The 19,228-nt window shown below is 35.1% G+C and overlaps 1 protein-coding gene and 1 pseudogene across 2 annotated transcripts; both read right to left on the bottom strand.

The window, feature by feature from the left end:
• Window positions 1-7,277: 7,277 nt before the first annotated feature.
• LOC143548253 (2-alkenal reductase (NADP(+)-dependent)-like) lies at window positions 7,278-15,188 on the bottom strand (annotated as a pseudogene). Its single transcript, XR_013137920.1, has 6 exons — window positions 14,958-15,188; window position 11,301; window positions 8,903-9,079; window positions 8,003-8,169; window positions 7,810-7,892; window positions 7,278-7,656 (listed from the first exon to the last, which is right to left on the bottom strand). The product of XR_013137920.1 is annotated as a 2-alkenal reductase (NADP(+)-dependent)-like (transcript).
• Window positions 15,189-16,416: 1,228 nt separating this feature from the next.
• Window positions 16,417-19,202, bottom strand: LOC143548226 (2-alkenal reductase (NADP(+)-dependent)-like). Its single transcript, XM_077039452.1, has 5 exons — window positions 18,976-19,202; window positions 17,572-17,749; window positions 17,327-17,493; window positions 17,128-17,210; window positions 16,417-16,847 (listed from the first exon to the last, which is right to left on the bottom strand). The coding sequence occupies exons 1-5, from the start codon at window positions 19,198-19,200 to the stop codon at window positions 16,466-16,468; spliced, it is 1,035 nt and encodes a 344-aa protein (XP_076895567.1). The 5' UTR covers window positions 19,201-19,202; the 3' UTR covers window positions 16,417-16,465.
• Window positions 19,203-19,228: the final 26 nt, after the last annotated feature.

Genomic DNA, 19,228 nt, shown 5'->3' with positions numbered 1-19,228 from the left:
TATTTATATATTATAATTATAATTTTAATTTTTCATATATAATATAATGTGATATATTTTAGATAGTTATTTTTATCATAATTTTGTATAAAATAGTTATGATTATGTAAATATACATTTAAAGTGTGCATTGAAAACCAACACATGTTATTCCTTTTGCATTTGATACTTTTGGGTTCCTTGTGCCTGAGGTTGTGGAGCTACTTAGCCGTGTTCGATGGGTTATCCGTAGTAATATTATGACTCCAAGATCAATCAATGTACGTAGTTTATCAAAAAGAGTTGGTTTTACAATGCACATTTACAGTTTAAACAATAAATACAGAAAAATTATGATATGATGTTCCTAGTATAGTATATATAATTCGAATTGATCGTAACCCAAAGAATGATCGTTTAATTATTGAAAATATGAAGTCACTGGCCGAACCAGGGGTGAAGGAATCGATGTAACTTCCTTGAGAATTGCTCGACCACGCATGTACGGATCACATGATAGATAAAGATTCTTCATGAGAACGCCGTTGGAATCTTCTGGAAGTTTGAGGTTGTTGATGGTTGAGGAAGTAAGGAGGAGCATGTCGGATTCCTTGGGGAACCCATTTACGTAGTCCTTCAACACGATCTGCTTGTTCTTCACTTGCGCCATTTGGTTGTGTGAGATTGTTGAGCAGAAAGATGAACACTCTGGGCCTACTGAGAACGAGGTTTCTTAAGTACACAGTTGGCAAATGACCAACCACTGTCTATTTGTCGAAAGTGACGAACTACTTTTGTTTTTGTAGTGGCCAAATTTTGTAATACAAAAACAAAGGACGACTCGATACCTTTTCTTTATAGAAACACTTTTTTTTTTAATTAGGCCCATGCTGAGCTTGGCTTGTGCGTTTTCACGAAAAATCATACCGCCGACTGTCTCTTGACAGCCGTCATGCCACCACAAGAGCAGAACTCTCTGGCGTAACACAAGGTGAGACGAAAATCCAGATGGGCTCGGGATTCGAACTGACAACTTCACAAAACCTAGCTCAACTCCTTCATCGCCATAATCTACCAAAAGTGACAAGTGGAGATCAAACTTGGGTTTCAATTGGTGTCCTGTCACTTGTCAAAAGTGGTGGATGTAAGGGAATCAATACGTAGGTAGTGTTTGGTATGTAGGAATGAGAGCATGAATGAAATGACTCATTATAAGGGAATGAAAAAAGTAATGTTTGATTGCTTAATGGAATGAAATCAATGATTACACATGAAATCTCATTACACAAAATCATTCTTTCATATCCACTTTTTTTTTTTCACATTACTTTCTCAACAATCACCACCATCGCTACCACCACCTTACCACCAGCGCTACCACTGGTACCACCATCATCGTCGTAGCCACCATCGCTACCGCTTGACCACCGCCCTCCCCCCAACCATCGCCACCGCAAGCACCACCCATGGCCACCTGGCTACCACTGCCATCACCATTGTCGTCGCCAAAGCTAGGGGTGCAAACGACCTGAGCCGAGCTCAAGCTCGACTAGGCTAAAGCTCAGCTTGTTTAATTAACATAGACTCGAGCTCGGCTCGTTTCAAGCTCTATTTTCAAAGCTCGAGCTGAGCTGAGCTCTTGCTCAACTAGGCTCAAGCTCGGCTCGTTTAATTTACATACATTTGAGCCCGGTTGGTTTTGAGCTCTATTTTTAGTTCAGCTCGTGAGTAGATTTTCAACCTCAAACTCGGCTCGAGCTCGGTTTATCAATTACTTATTATATAATTATAATTATTTTTATTTATTTTTTCTATTATAATTTTATGTATAAAATAATATATATTAATTAGTTATTTTTATTTTTTCGTAACATATATCTATTAATTAATAATTATTAAATATATATTTTTAAAAAATTATATAAACAACAGGCTTGTTTAGGTTCGCGAGCCGGCTCGAGCTCGATAAGGGAAGCTCAGGATCGTGCTTGTTTATTAAGCGAGCTTACTTTTAGGCTCGAGTTCTAGCTCGATTAAGCTCGACTCGATCGAGTTTTTTAACGAGCCGATCTCGAGTAGCTCGCGAGCAGCTCAGCTCGTTTACACACCTAGCCAAAGCTACCACCACCGTCGCTATTGTAATTCTTTATTTTGGTAAAGAAATATTTTGAGATTGAAGCATTTTTATCATTTCTATTTTATCCCTGCATTTTCTGTGGATACTAAACAACATAAAGTAATAATTAATTTTATTTCCCTAGGTTAACCAATCTAAATAAATAAATGGTAATGATTCATATTTAATTCCATTATCCATTTCATTCTCATTACATTCTTCCTCCAACCAAACAGTGAATAGAAAGGAAAACTTTCCTTTCCTTTCACCCTCTTTCATTCTGTGTTCCCGAGTTTATTTAACGAGTATTCTTTTCCATTTCTCCTCCTTTCCCTCTTTCGTTTATTTTCTTTTTAATTCTTCCCATTTTGGAAAGAAAGGTTTTCCATTAGTTTTCTTTTTTATTTTCCCTACTTTCCTTTCCTTCCTTTTACACTGTGTTCCCGAGTTAATGAATATGGGGAACACAACATAATGTTTCTTTCCTTTCAAAAAATCTTGGGAACACACCACCATTTTCTTTCCTTTCTTCTTTTTATAACGTGTTCCCGAGTTAATTTATTGATAGAAAAGAAATGAAATGTGGGGAAAGAAAAAAATTATTATGTTCCAGAGGTTAAAAGAATGAAAAAAAAAAAGATGGGAGAAAATTGTGTTCTTGAGTTTCATTAAGTGGAAGAAAAGAAAACAGATGAAAGGAAAATAAGGAGAAATAAAGAGTAACTGGAATGAATTGTTTTCTTTCCCATTCGGAAAGAAATGGAAAGAAAGAAACGAAAGGTAAATGGGGAAAGAAATTTTTAAAAAAAATCCTTTCTTTTCTTTTCTCTTATTTAATTGAACTCGAAAACAGAGCATTAACGAGACTTGGTGATAACTTTTTACATGTTAATACAAAAAGAGAGTAGTTGAATAAAGAAAATAAAATCATTACTTTTTATAAGCCATCGAGAAGTGTCATCGTGATAGAAAAACTCAAATAGTTTATTATAGTAAACTAGGTTACGTATCCGTGTGCAACATGGGTTGGAATAAATAAAGTTATTCAAACAACGACATTATAAGAAATGCAAAAAATGTGTTAGATGTTCATATAAATATGTATTATATGGTATATTATATTACATATTAAACAATATGAAAATGGAAATTCTAAATATCTAAATATTTCTTTTTATACAACATTTATTGTTTTATTTGTGACTTTACCGTATCTCTCTCTCTCTCTCTCTCTCTCTCTATATATATATATATATATATATATATATATTATGTCTTCATTTTTATCTTTGTGTTCTTATCAAATGATGTAGAATATTGAACCGTATGTAAATACTCATTTTGCTTCCTTTTTTATTTCTCTCTAGGACAATATGGTACATTTTTCTTTTGAACCTTAAGGTGTCAAGTGACACAAAGACACTCAAATTTAGGTCTCAAGTTCCACAAAAATCCTTTTATTTGTTATACAAAACAAAAGGTCAGTATAATCACTTGGTTATTCAAAAATATATAGTCAATAAAAAATAGAACTATATAAAACATGCAATCAATATAGTTAGCAACTCAAAATGATTCATTACATATTGTGGCAATTTCGACCAGTTTAGTTTTGAATGGATTTATTCGAGTTATGTTTAATCAAGTTATTAGAAAAATAAATTATATTTGATACTTATGCTTTTGAAATGAAACTTTAAACAAATTTTTTTTGTAGAAAGTTTATTAAAAATTAAATTTTAGAGAATAACCCGACCCCTAAGTATGTTAAAAAGTTTCACAATTTTCAAAGTGCTTTAATCAATGAAAAAAGGTTATTTAAGGTCGGCTTTATATAATCACATTTAGTATGTCATATCTAAATTAAAGCACATCATTATTAATATAAGTTTAAAATGGGCGGGTCGGATTGACTTGCAGTCACTTTTATCTAGTTATTTCATTTATGAATAAATAGCGTATCATTTTGATTTTTGTTAGCAAATAAAATTCAATAAATTTAATATTTTAACCCATTTGAGATAAAAGCAGTGTTTAGAAACTGGACCATATTGGTCGTCCAACCAACAAATAAATCAAAAAAATAAAATATAAATGGTTGGTTGTTCGCAAACCAGCTTTCAAACGGCAAAAAGAACCCGAAAAAACCAGTTGGGATAGCATTAAATATTTTTAAAATTGAGTAGCTATACACAATAGTTCATGTGTCGCCTAATGATAATGATAAGTTTGATGCACTACCTTGTCTTTTATAAATGTTGGCTTCCTTCTTGATTCCTCATTGGCGCAATGTGAGATGTGATATAGTTTTATTTGGAACCTTAAAGTGCCATAAAGATAGTCCAATTAAATGTCAAGTGACACAACTATATTTTTTGTTTATTATATTAAGGATGAGTTTTCATTGTTTTCTTTTTTCTGCAACATCAGAATATAATAGGCATTGTTCGTATTAAAGACCGTAAGAAAAATATAATTAAAACAAATATGCTTGGTAAATTTAAATTATTACTTTTATTTTTCAAATTAAATTCAAGTTAATAAAATTAATAATGATGGAATGCCATTTGAAATGTTTGACAATAGACTTTTAGATGCATTAACTGAAGCATTAAGAAAAAATAGGTACAGTGTTATATGCTAGTTGTAATATAAAATAAACATATCTCATAAATTTAATTATAAGCAGGTAGACTAATGATACTTTGTTGTATAACTCATGCTAGAAACATCGTTCTTAGAACTTATAAGGTGAGCTTTTGATTTTTTTAGACATCGCCTTATAATTTGACAAAAATATACATTTATATAAAGGAATCATATGAATAGTAAAAGAAGTATAATATAGCATTAAGCATAAACAACATGACATAAATTAAAATTGACCAACCACCTCATACACTCCGGTTTGGTTTATACGATCCGGAATTATAAAAATCGTAAACTAAACCGTTCGTCATGATTTTACACATTTTTTAGTGGGTACCACCTTCATGTTTGTTGTATCTGTGACGAATGGTCATTTTTTTATAAAACAACTTCATTTTAATATTCTAGTTTAACGGGCAATTACTTTTTATTTTACATATTAATTTATTTAGTTATGAAATGATGAAATGGTTTCTGCGTGTTTTATATGGGAGCTATAAAAAATTATCACCCGCTAGGTAAATGTAAATTACCCAATAGGTACATGTAAATTTTATATAAAAACCATGTGCAATACAACGCTTTTAACCCAGGTATACAAAATATGTATAACACTATAGAAAGGCGAGTTTCATTTCAAAATGAAAAGTTTGATCGGTTTAACGGTTTTAAAGGTAACTAAGAAGACACCTAGTTGATATACATGTAATTCACACATGCTTAAAAGTACGAAGAATACTGTATTAATATATGATGCACAATATAAAATACGTACTTTGATGTAGGACTTGTTGTAATTAAAGTAAATTGATTGAAGAGAAGTAGAGCTATGAAAGTTTCTTCAGGTGTGTTTGTGAGTACGAACACTATCAAATAAAGGTGTTTAGTAGTAAGGAATGAACAAGACCAAAGAAATTTATTTTTTGAAGTTGTTGATACTGAAATTCAAAAGGTTATTATAGAAATAAACAAATTTTACGATAAGTAATAGCAACTGTATATTAGTTGTCTGCGTAATTAGTGGTACATGACTTAAAGAAAATCTAGTTGACGACTAATTTTATAACTAAATATTAAAAAAATCAATGAATACATTTAGTTGTGTATAAGGAAGGTTTTTATTTCTTTATTTTAATTTTAATTAGTAATATTAATGAACTAAAGCTTCAAAGATAGGGTGCCATATGACACAATATTAGGCTAATTAGGGATAATGCGGTTCAACCATTATTTTTGTTTATTATAATAGTAGAACTAGATAATTTGATTACCAAAAATAAATATAGAATATGATGATGACATGCATGGCTGTTCTCGAGTTCCACTTAATGAAAGAAAGGAAAAGAAAGAAATGGAAAGAGTGAAAGGTGTGTGTTCCTAAGTTTTTTTTTTCTTTTTTGAAAAGAAAGAAAAGAAAATATAAAAACTTGTGTTCCGAAGTTTCATTTACGTTGTGTTCCCGAGTTCATTTATTGATGGAAAATAAATGAAATGGATGGAAAGAAAAAAAATTGTTGTATTCCAGAGATTTTTTTTAAAGAAAGAAAAGAAAGAAAATTGGAGAAAATTGTGTTCCTGAGTTTAGAGAAGGTTAGGAGGAAATGATTGATGGTTTGTTTGCGAAATTGGGTGAAATATGGAGTTGTTGAGATGGCGACGGGCCATAGGATAAAGGATGAGGCATACACAACATTTTAAAAACCGTCCTTTTAATTACTTGTCAGATCAGTCAAACTAGATTGAAAAATTAAATATTATTACAACCAATTTAAGGACGAAAAAAATACAATGATAAAAACATATACAAGATAAAGATAAAGATATTTTCTGTAAAACTATACTACATTCAAGAGCGAAACTACGGGAGAGTCGAAAAGGTTCACTTCAGTCACTAAAATTCGTACAATTTTTTATAAAAAAACAAGGTGTTTATTTTATTAAAAAAACAACTTCAGTTGCCGGTTGAAAAAGAAAAGAACATTGTACCAATGACTATATCTTTTCTTATTTTTCTAGATTTCTAACGGTGGCCAAAATTCGTTTATTGAATCAATATACTATAGTTTCAATAAGTCTGTACACGCCATTTTACTTGACCATAAAAAACAACAATTTGCTCTTTATTACAACTCTAATTAAACTGATATTAGAATCATTATGGAAAACAAAAATCAAATTTCCTTCTACACTAATTAGGATTAATATAGTAGTCTAAAGTCTACAAGTAATGTTTTCAAGCGGGCCAACCCGACCCGTTTAAAACCAATTTTACATTCAACCCATCACACAAAATGCTCATTCAACCGTCATACCTTTTCTTTTAACGATTATCTTTCAACACGTCAATGGCTTCCAGTCCTATCATTCTTGACCAAATCAAACCAAAAATACAAAAACCAACACGTGCTCATAATATTATAATAACACGTCTTAAGAGTATGCATATGTATACGGATATATATCTATGTATGTATTATGTATGCGTATATAGCATTCAAAGCGAAATCCTAAAGAACAAAGAACTCGACTTGCCTCATTCACGAGCCACAGCCACCACTTGCTTCCCGACGTTTCTGCCAGAAAACAGCCCAACCAAAGCTGCGGGTGCGCTCTCGAGCCCTTCTGCAATGTCTTCAATGTAATAAATCTTCCCTTCTTTGATCAAAGGCATAACCATTTCCATGTACTTTGGATACATATGATAGTAATGTGTCACAATGAACCCTTTCATGAGCACACTTTTTGTTATTATGTGAAATAGGTTGCGCACCCCGTCCCCTTGCTCCTGGTTGTACTGTGAAATCATCCCGCAAGCTGAAATCCGACCATTTAATCTCATATTCGGGAGTACTGCCTCCAACATCTTTCCTCCAACGTTCTCAAAGTAAATATCAATCCCATCGGGAAAGTACCTACCACGTTAAATTTTAAAAACTAAACATCTCAAAACGCTAATCTGTCAACTACGAAGACAAAAGTTCTCACTTTATAAAACGTGTTAGGAGGCTGTGTGTGACCATTTTATTTTTATTTTATCTAGAGTGACAACTATGTATCAAGCTAACCTCTTTAGAGCTGCATCTAGATCTTGCTCTTCCTTAAAGTTAAAAGCCTCATCAAATCCAAATTTGTTCTTCAACAGATCAACCTTGGGTGATGAAATAAATATACAAAAATGATTTGGATACAAAAAATTAAATGTATGCCCATGAATTGTATAAGTAGAAACTATGGTACCAAAGTTCAAAACACACAAACCTTTTCTTTTGTACCAGCACTCCCGACGACATAACATCCTAACAACTTTGCAAACTGACCAACGAGCTGACCAACTGCACCCAAAGCTGCTGAAACAAAGACATGCTCTCCTTTCTTTGGAGTTCAAACCTCATAGAAACCAGCATAAGCGGTCATACCAGGCATACCTAGAAACAATCCAAATGGTTACGTGTGAGGTTGAGGCGAAACAGTATTTGTTCAATACTTTTTTATAAATATATAGTGTCGGACATGATTACGAAAGTTATATTATTCAGTTATAATCCGAAGTGTTAAATAAACCGATTTTGGAGGTTGTATGCATTAAAAGTATGCTCAGTGTCATTTGCCTTATCTGGGTGGAAATTCCGTCCTGTATGACAAAGGTAAGACGCAGGAAGAACCCTCTTCTAACTACTAGTGCGTACTTGTCACGAAAACTAGCATGTTCTTGAGCTGTTCTAGTTCGGCTCACTAGCCTAAAAATAAGTTTGTTTATAAACGAGCCCGAGCCTGAGCTTCACTTATCGAAGAGCCTGAACTTCACTTATCGAACTAGCCTAAAAATAAGTTCGTTTACGTTCGTCAACTGTTCGTTTACGCTTTAAACGAACGAACATGAACAAACACAAACATTCCCATTTTCTTAAAGAACGAACATGAACAACAAAATTTGTTTGATTATATGTTCGTGTTCATGTTCATGCTCATGCTCAATTAAAGTTAAATGAGCAAACACGAACATGCCCCCGTTCGTGTTCGTTCGGTGTTTACAAGCCTAGCGGGTAGGCTAGGCTCATTTACACCCTATTGGTACACATTATTTAATGTAATATTCCTGTCTATATATGTGCGCGCGCACGCATATCAAAACCAAAATCAATTCAATAGAAAACATACCAAGAATTCCTGTGTAATATGATAGAGGCACATCAGTATGTTCAATCTTGAATAGAGTTTCGGGTGCGTTGAGTACACTGTATTCCTCCCATCTGGTTCCTCCCCAAACTAAGTCACCTTTCTTGAAGTTTGAATGTCCGGATTCGAGGACTTTCGCAACTCCAAGTCCTCTATAGGCTGCAAGATAACAATGGGTTCTATTAGTAAACAAACTTAACGAACATGAACAAGGTTTATCTGTTTAACTTTAACCGCACAACACAAACGAACACAAATACTTATAACAAACAGGTATTTTTTGCCCGGGTTCCTTTGTTAAGGAAATAAACATGTTCGTATTCATTTATGTTCGTTAATTAATAGTCTAAATGACCATTCAACAAAACTAACATAAACAAACACAACCAAACCATGAATACCCAAATTCAACTTATCTTTGATGGGCTGAAAATCTAAAATGGGCTGCTAAAGTGCAAATTGAAAATTAATTGTTCATTTGGCTTATATCAAACAGGTAAAAAACAAAGGGTTTCCTTTAGAAAATCGATCGACTTTAGGGGGGTGTTTGGGATTGCTTATTTTTGTTGGAGGTAATTCCCGAACCGAGTTATGGGTCGGGAAGGTGGGGCCGGTTCGAGTTAATGGATCGATCTCATTAATTAATTAATTATTTTAATTAGAGATAATTATCTATTTTATTTATTAGATAAAAATGGAATTTTATTTAATAGATAAATAGGAGTTTGTATTTTACTCTAATTGTAATCGAGCCTCTATATAACCCCAAAGAAATCATGTAAGGGTCATTAGAGATTTGATCAAGTTTTGAGTTATTTTCTTGATTAATAAAATTGGTGAGTTGTGCCAACGTATTCTCCGAGTTAGTTTGTGTGTGTTCAATTCGATCTGGGCCATTAATTGGTTTCTTCAAGTGGTATTTGATATTGGGGTTTTTCAAGTAAACGGGTTCGGTTCTGAAAAGTGGTTCGGGGCTGATTTGTTTGTGTTTGTTCCAATGGACTGGAGCAAGGGAGTTCGACACCATTAAGTGTTTACCGACAGAAGAAAAAAAAGGGCGTCAATGGCAGTTGAAGAAGAAAGGCCGATAATCTAACCCAAAGCGACCGGGGGGATTTCGTTACAGGTTCCGAAGCTGAATGGAACTAATTACATCACATGGGCGATTGTTGTGGAAGCGATTTTGGACGATCAAGGGTTATGAGAAGTCGTTCAACCAGAAGAAGGTGCGGCTATTGATGCGAAGAAGAATAAAACAACAAGGTCGTTTTTGTTTCAAGTTGTGGAAAGTGATATTCTTCTTCAGATTGCTCAATACAAGAGTGCACGAGAAATATGGGCCGCTTTGAAGGCACAATATGTTGGGGCCGAGCGAGTCCAAAAGGTTCGACTCCTAACGTTGAAAAGTGAATTTGAGAAACTCAAGATGGCGGAAAACGAAACTGTTGATCAGTTTGCAGGAAAAATAACCTGTATGGTTTCAAAGGCAACGGGTCTAGGTTATGTATTCACGCAAGATGCTTTAGTGAAGAAGTTACTCGACGCGGTTCCAGACAAATACTTCAACCTGGTAGCCTCAATCGAGCAAACTGTTGATCTTGATAGTATGAGGTTTGAAAATGCTGTTGGAAGACTTAAGGCGTTTGAGGAACGTTTACGAGAGCGAGAGCGCGCTTTTGAGTCTCAAAGTCAGTTGCTTTTCAATCGATCAGAAGGTAGTTACAAAGGTAAATCGTATGATCAGTCAGGTAGCCGAGGTAGAGGTGGGCCAAGTTCATGTAACATCTAGGAAAAACCCCTATTTATTTTGGACCAAATATGTCAACTTTGAAAGTTGAAAGATTAAAAATAGTTTCAAAGGCAAGTAATGGGAAGAATAAGATAAGAAAAACGTAGCATTCTTATGTTAAGGAAATAATAAAAATCCATCCTACATGGAAAGATGGAAGAAAAGGGAAGCATTCTCCATGGGCATAAATAAGGAATGGAATTTTCATCCCACATGGAAACAAACAAAGAAATGGAAGCTCTTTATAAGGAAGCAAGTTTTCATAGAAATGTTTTAATGTGACTAACCACTCTCCATAGTCCTAGCGGAGGGTGCGAAGCACCCGACGCGCACGCGTACGGACTCGGACTCGGGCGTAATGTGGCGTTTTGATGGCGCACTTCGCACGCTCGCATCGCCGCGAGCCATATAAAGGCCGCTTTAGTATTTTTGGAAACTGGAAGTATGATCAAGAAGGGACAAGTTATCAAAGACAAGGGACTAAAAATGAAAAATCTAATTTTCAGGACCCATCAACAAGACCATCGCGCTACACGACGGTCCATGATGACGCAACAGACACGTGTCGCGACGGGATGACACGTGACAGACGCTAGGGCTGAGTCAGCGGCCACGCATCATTCTTCTGACATTGCGCTTCGCGATGCCCTAAGCTAAGGGACCATCGCACTACGCGATGGATCCCAAATTCGGCTATAAAAGGGAGGGGGTCACGGCACATTCAAATCACACCTCCAACACATATTTTCACACACACTAGCCTCGGTTTGTGTGCCGGTCTCGTGGAACGTGCCAAGCTCCGAAGCTCTGACAGTCTAAGCTCTAGTACGCGATATAGAGTAGAGGTGCTACTCGATCAGTCATAGGCATTTAACTCCAAACACCCGTACGAGGTAGGGGTTCTGATTAAGTTATTATTTTATTATTATAATAATAGCTTAGACCATAGTCGGGGGTATAGCCCGAACCTTGATTACTGATAAGCATAATATAACTTTTCATAAGCAAAGGTTATAGTTAATTATAGTTTCTTCATGATTAAGAAACATAATCATTTTCATGCAAAGGGTATAATTAAATAGTATTTCTTAATAATTAAAAAAGATACAATTCATTCACAGGTTATAGACAAAGTAATGTTTCTTTTTAAAGAAGAAACCTGGTATAAATGTTTCTTCCTGAAGAAGAAACCTGATATATAATTAATAAATAAACAAAGGGACTAAATGTCCACATGTTTTATACAAACAAATAAATTATCAAGGTTATAGCTATACAAAACGGACTACGGGGTCTAAAGCTAGATCGTTGATCTAGACATTTATACAAATGTTATACTCGTACCATAGGTCCGAGATAACAGCCAATCAATCAATCTGAAAGCTGAAAACAGAAACAGGAATCAGTAACATAAACTGATTTACAGACAGGCGTCAGTAACCGAAACTGATCAATATACAGGAATCAGTGTCAGAAACTGATTTACAATCATAAAAGGTGAATACGCCCCAACCTTTTACAACTCTTTTAGAGTCTGAACTGTTTGCATGGGATTTACGAATCCTTAAAACTTTGTAATACAATAATGAGAAACGGGCATACTCAAATTAAGAGTATACATGTGTCTGGATCCATACATACATGGTGACTCGGATTTCCCCGAGGCCATGCATATCATCAAACATGCCTCTGGTAGTCTATGGGACTTATCAGAGAAATGATATTGTGTATATAATTAATTGTACATGTACTTAGGGTAATTGTAACCCAATTGAGTTGGGTGCCTAATGAGTATTGTCACAAAGGTATTGTTATTGTTTACACACTGGTATTATTGAGTCAGCGTCATTCACCGGCTGTGTGCTGACGTATTTTTCCCCCACATTTCAGGGAAACTGAAAAAGGATAGAACTGACAGGCATGACAGATAGAAGATTGAAGACATAGTCATTAGAGGTGATCTGATGGCTCAGATATTTTATTCAGAATATTATTAATAAATTATATTTTCAAAAGACAAGTATTTGAAATATCAAATGGGTATTCTGGCCCGACATTTTATAAATAAATATTAAAATTTTAAAGAATTTCGCTAATAACCCGCAACTCTGATATACTTTCAAACCCGGATACCAACTAACGGGCGTCGCACCCAGGCCCTAAGTCGGGGTGTGACAGTTCATGGGAACGTGGAAGAGGCCGGGAAACCATAGGACAAGGATCGTACCAAACCGAAGGACGAGTAAGAGAAAGGAAAGACCGCTCCCAGATTAAGTGTTTCGATGTGACGAGATAGGACACATCGCGGCCTCGTGTCCGGAACAAAGACGAGCAAACCAGGAAGCAAATCTGGCTGAAACAAAAGAAGAAGCCGATAGTGATCCGGGTGGCTATTTAAATCTTCACGAGACGGTTTATTTAAACGAAGAACGAGTTAACCCGAAAAGGCTTGAAGACGAGAAAGTGGAGGAAGGCACTTCGTATCTCGACAACGGAGCGTCGAACCACATGACAGGTAACCGGTCGTATTTTTCTGAACTCAACAAAAATATAACAGGTAAGGTAAAATTCGGGGACGGGTCGTGTGTTGATATATGCGGTAAAGGGAAGATTTTATTAAAATCGAAAACCGGAGATGATCGGGTTTTATCTGATGTTTATTTTATACCAAGTTTGAAAGATAATATTATAAGTCTCGATCAAGCAAAGGAGAACGGGTGTGATGTTCGTATGAAGGATAATTATTTGCTCTTGTATGATGATGGGGGTAAACTTATGATGAAGGCGTTTCGAATGAGAAACCGGTTATACACGATTAAATTAATAGTGGGAGTTCCGGGTTATGTTAAGAAATTCACGCCGATTCAGGAAAAGTTAAATGATTCGAGAACAAAAGATGATCAAGGAAAACTGTTGTTCGCTCGATTAGATGACAAGAATCGCAACCAAAGGAGCGGTTACGCGAGTTCATGCGGCCGAGTGAATGGTCGGGGACATGGTCATAAAGGAGGTCGAGTTCAGGAGAGCCGAAAGAACGAAGTTATGGATCAAGAGAAGTTCCAAGAGGTGAAGACCAAGATGATGAGGACCAATATGGTTGTGAAAGCCGAGAAGGTCAAGATCGTGGGTCAAATCAAAAGGAACAAAAGAGACGTGTTCGAAGTTAAAGGTCCGTTTATTCCGGTTCGGAAATTAAGGGGGTGATTGTTGGAGGTAATTCCCGAACCGAGTTATGGGCCGGGAAGGTGGGGCCGGTTCGAGTTAATGGATCGATCTCATTAATTAATTAGTTATTATAATTAGAGATAATTATCTATTTTATTTATTAGATAAAGATGGAATTTTATTTAATAGATAAATAGGAGTTTGTATTTTACTCTAATTGTAATCGAGCCTCTATATAACCCCAAAGAATTCATGTAAGGGTTATTGGAGATTTGATCAAGTTTTGAGTTATTTTCTTAATTAATAAAATTGGTGAGTTATGCCAACGTATTCTCCGAGTTAGTTTGTGTGTGTTCAATTCAATTTGGGCCATTAATTTTAAGCAACTTATGAGTTATTAATTTTTGAAAAAATTAAAAAAAAAGGTTAGGTATCGTATGTTATTGTGAAGGGGTAAGTTAATAACTTACAATATTGTAACTTATTAACTTATCCTGAAAGTTACAAGGAGGTAAAATAAGGAATCCAAAACACACCCTTAAACTAATATTAGGAACATATAAATTTGAATGGAAATTTAAAATAGGGGTGTAAACGAGCCAAGTCGAGCCCAAACTTGTCTAGACTCGAGCTTGGTTCGTGAATACTTTTTCAAGTTTGAAGCCTGTTTCATTTTAAGCTCTATCTTAAAGGTCAAACTCAGCTCTAGCTCTACTCCTTTTACTATTTATTAATAATTACTTTATTTATAGTTATGTTTTGTATATACGAATAATTTCATATAAATATTATAAAAATATATATTAAATAATATTATAATTTTTGTGTATAGCATAACATAAATAATTTAATTATGTTTCTCATAATTTTTCATATATTAATAAATATTATACACGTATATATTAAATAGAAGTTATATAAATATGGCTGGTTTAAGAAGCCGGCTTGAGTTTAGCAAGCAAGTGAAGTTTAGGCTTGGGCTCATTTATTAAAAAGGCTTGTTTTTATGCTCGGGCTCGTTTAATTATAAACGATAACCGTCGAATAAAGAAACAATCGATGAATTAGGATGAAGTTACCGACCGAACCAGGAGTGAAGGAATCGATGTAACTTCCTTTAGTTTTGCTCATTCGACCACGTATGTACGGATCACATGAGAGATAAAGATTCTTCACGAGGACGGCGTTGGAACCTTCTGGAAGCTTAAGGTTGATGGTGTCAGAACTAACGAGGAGCATGTCGGATTCCTTGGGGAACCCATTTACGTAGTTCTTCAACACGATCTGTTTGTTTTTCACTTGTGCCATTTGTTTGTGAAAGTGTTCTTGGATAGCAAGATGTTAGCAGGTTTTAAAATTCAACGCAGATGTGTACAAGTTTTAAGGTTCACATTTATCTCACACGTCCAACTAATCAATACTTAATTCAGTTTCTAATTTTAAAGTGAATTGTTGAATAAGGAAAATAAATTTATTATTGTTTGTTTGAAAATGATGGTTGTATATTTTAACAAGTGTTCATATTGCTTAAGTAATTGACTCTTGCGATTGCCTTCTAGTCTAATGGCACGAGTTTGATATTTAAGACTTTATGGCTTATTTTTGAAAGTTTTGAAATCTGACTTATGTGGATTTTCTTGTGGTGGTAGGTTTTCTTTTTTATGGTGTTTCTGAAGCAGTTGGGTCTAGAGCGTCAAAATCAGTATAGATAGATTCCGTCTTGAAGAGATTCACTCATATATTAATGGTAGTTTCAAACACGATTAAAAAAAAGTATCTCTTATTAAATATATTCATTTATGATTCACTCAGATAAATGATTTCTGCTTTAAGAATCTAAATCAAAGGTCAAAAGTTATTTCATTTGTTTAATTAAGTCGGTTATGATAAAATCATTTTCTATGCACCTGAAATTTCAAATGTAGTAATTTAGACCTAAGAAAATAAACATTGTAATCAAACACCCCACTTCCAGACCCATAAAAGTTAGTTCAAGAGTGTTTAAACGAGGGATAACCTACACAAGATGGACGTGTTAAAAACTTGAATCAAGATGGTTTAAACGAGCTCAAGCCACAATATATATAAGGTTATCTAGTAAGCATACCAAGTTTCATATGTCGAACCTGACTAAGTTCATGAGCTTAACAATAACTAACTTTTATTTAGTACGAAAAATTGCAACTCCATGATGGATTTAATTAAATAATATATATTATAATCATCATTAGGCATGTGAGGAGATAGCGGCTCTATTTAGTTAGATCAGTGTAACACACAAAGAGTCAAACTTCAACGCGACATCTAATTCCTACCATAAGTTAAAATAGTTGAGCTTGACTCGACTCGACTCATTCGTCTACGCCGTTAATATGACGAGCCGATCTTTAACATCAATGACCCTGCAGTTTGCAAATAACAAAGGGCTTGGACCCTCCCTCCATCCATCCTTTCAGTGACCAACTACTTAGGCATATATTTACTCCTTACAATCACATCCTCAACTAAATCAAACCATATTCAACACATATGCTTTTTCAATACTAAAAACGACACCAATCGTATATAGGTAAACCCCTAAAGACATCGACTCATTCACGAGCCACGACCACCACTTGCTTCCCAACATTTCTACCCGTAAACAGTCCAACGAAAGCTGCGGGTGCACTCTCGAGCCCTTCTGCAACATCTTCAATGTAACAAATCTTTCCTTGTTTTATCAAAGGCATGACCATTTCCATATACTTTGGAAGCATGTGATAGTAATCACTCACAATGAAACCTTTCATGAGCAGACGTTTTGCAACCAGCAAAAACAGGTTGTGCACCCCGTCCCCTTGCTCTAGCTTGTTGTATTGTGAAATCATCCCACAAACTGAAATCCGACCGTTTAATCTCATGTTCGAGAGTACTGCTTCCAACATCTTTCCCCCAACGTTTTCAAAGTAAATATCAATGCCATTGGGAAAGTACCTGACATTATTATACAAAATAACAATATCAAAAGACTAATAGGACGAACTGGTCAACTAGGTCAAACGGATCGAAAGTGGCCCAAAGTGTGTTTTTAAGGCATTAAATTCCTAAATCGCAAAAAAAACTAATTTATATTGTTAAAAAAATAATTTTCTATATGTGTTTATATAATAAAATTCGGACAAAAAGTGGTTAGGTTCTTCAATCTGACCCGACATGTACCAAAATTAGTTAATTCGACCCGACCATTTTGCTACTTTTAGATTCTCATGCTAACCTCTTTAGAGCTGCATTTAGATCTTTTTCTTCCTTGTAGTTAAAAGCCTCATCAAACCCATATTTATTCTTCAACAAATCAACCTTGAATGATGAAATACACATATTAATCAAAATATATGATAATAAGCAGCAATGAATTAGCAGTCATATACTCATATTAATCAAAAGGACTAAGGTAAAGTTTTCAAAGAACTGACCTTTTCTTTTGTACCTGCGCTCCCAACAACATAGCATCCCGACAGTTTTGCAAACTGCCCAACGAGCTGACCAACTGCACCCGCAGCTGCTGAAACAAATACATACTCTCCTTTCTTTGGAGCACAAACCTCATAGAAACCAGCATAAGCAGTCATACCAGGCATCCCTAAACAACGATCCAAAAGAAAAACTAAATCAAACAATAAAGCACATAAATTAAACACGCTTTAATCTGTAAACATACCAAGAATTCCTGTATAGTAAGAAAGAGGCACATCGGTATCGTCAATCTTAAATAGAGCCTCGGGAGTATTGATGATGCTGTATTCCTCCCATCCGGTGAATCCCCAAACAAGGTCACCTTTTTTGAAGTTTGAATGCCCGGAATCAAGAACTTTGGACACTCCATATCCTGTTATAGGCTGCAAGATGGTAAATATTACGTCAAAACACAAGCTGATATAGTAAATTGGTGTCCATCAAATTAGATATATTTGGTGTCAACAAAGTAATTACGTCACAAAGGCTCAGACTTCAGATTCTCTTTTAATTTACTACAATTTTTAATTTGATTTTCACTGTCACCTTTGCACAGTTTAAAAAAAATAGTAAAGAAAAAGCCCGGCCCAAACCGTTTTGGTCGGTTTGGTTTTTCTTTTTCCAAAACCGAAGTTAGTCGTTCGGCCCCAAAATTTTCATCAAAACCATCTAAACCGAACCATCAACATCTAACTTGGGGATGGCAGAAAAAGCCTAAATATTTGGGATGGGAATTCAGGTATGGGATTATTGATAAAAATTTTAGCGGGATTGGGAAGGGATGGTTATATCCAAGCATGTTTACCCGTATTGAAACTAAATATATTTATATTATACAATCATATATAATATAATAAATACTATTTCAAAGTTGTTAAAAGTTATAAATGATTGAAAATATAGATATGTTATACTGTACTTGAGTATTTGATATTTTAAGTCAGTTTTCGGTAGGTTTAAGATATGGTTTCGGTAATTTCTAACCCCTAAGTCATAACCCACGAAGACCGGTGTAATAACTAAGAAGTAACAGTTTCTTAAGAGATATGTGATACTGTTTTTGTGGGTCTTGTATAGCACTTTGTTAGCCCCTTGTCAATGAGGTGGTGGTTGAGTGATAACGAAGAGACCTGGTGTTCCAAATTACACCGGTTCAATTTCTGCCCCCACCATTTAGTTTCGGCGGCACATGGTGATGATGGAGACTAGGCGAATAGGCGGCGATCGCTAGTTTGATCCTTGAACTGATCGAGTTTTACCTCATCGCACTGTCATGCCTTCGGACCAGTGTTCACAGCCTCATGGGCATTGGCTTTAGGTGAGGATTTTCCCCGGTTAGGAGGGGAGTGTATCCCATGCGATGAAATTCGCTAGCAGCCCATTCGAAGGACTCGATGACCGGTAATAATAATAATAATAATAATAATAATAATAATAATAATAAAAGTGTCCTGTTGCCCCTTGACTTTGCAGTAATTGGATCAAATGGAAAACATTTAATTAATAATAATATACCAATTTTATAATAATGAATATAATAATAAGACTCTTATAAAAGCCTAATTCCTATTCTTCTATAATAATCGTAATTAAAGATGAAGTTACCGACCGAACCAGTAGCGAAGGATGGAAAGTAACTGTCTTCAGATTTGGTCATCCGAATTCGCGTGTACGGGTCACAAGAGAGGTAAAGGTTCTTCACGAGAACAGCATTGGAACCTTGTGGAAGTGTGAGGTTAATGGTGGCGGAAGTAAGGAGGAGCATGTCGGATTCCTTGGGGAACCCATTTACGTAGTCCTTCAACACGATCTGCTTGTTCTTCACTGCTTCCATTTGCGTGTAAAATGTTGTCGGATTTTCG

Source organism: Bidens hawaiensis, unplaced genomic scaffold (assembly GCF_021521415.1).
Source record: "Bidens hawaiensis isolate Kalapana, Puna unplaced genomic scaffold, B.hawaiensis_p1.1 tig00014981_1, whole genome shotgun sequence".
NCBI lineage: Eukaryota > Viridiplantae > Streptophyta > Magnoliopsida > Asterales > Asteraceae > Bidens > Bidens hawaiensis.
Note: the sequence above shows the minus strand (reverse complement) of the source record. Positions and strands in the feature narration are given on the sequence as shown.

Bases quoted from the DNA above. Each gene is read 5' to 3' on its own strand.
- LOC143548226 (XM_077039452.1), bottom strand. From the start codon at position 19,200: ATGGAAGCAGTGAAGAACAAGCAGATCGTGTTGAAGGACTACGTAAAT. The intron at 17,211-17,326 runs GTCAGTTCTTTG...TCATCATTCAAG, and splicing joins GCGCAGGTACAAAAGAAAAG to GTTGATTTGTTGAAGAATAA. The intron at 16,848-17,127 runs GTTAGCATGAGA...TAATAATGTCAG, and splicing joins CTAAATGCAGCTCTAAAGAG to GTACTTTCCCAATGGCATTG.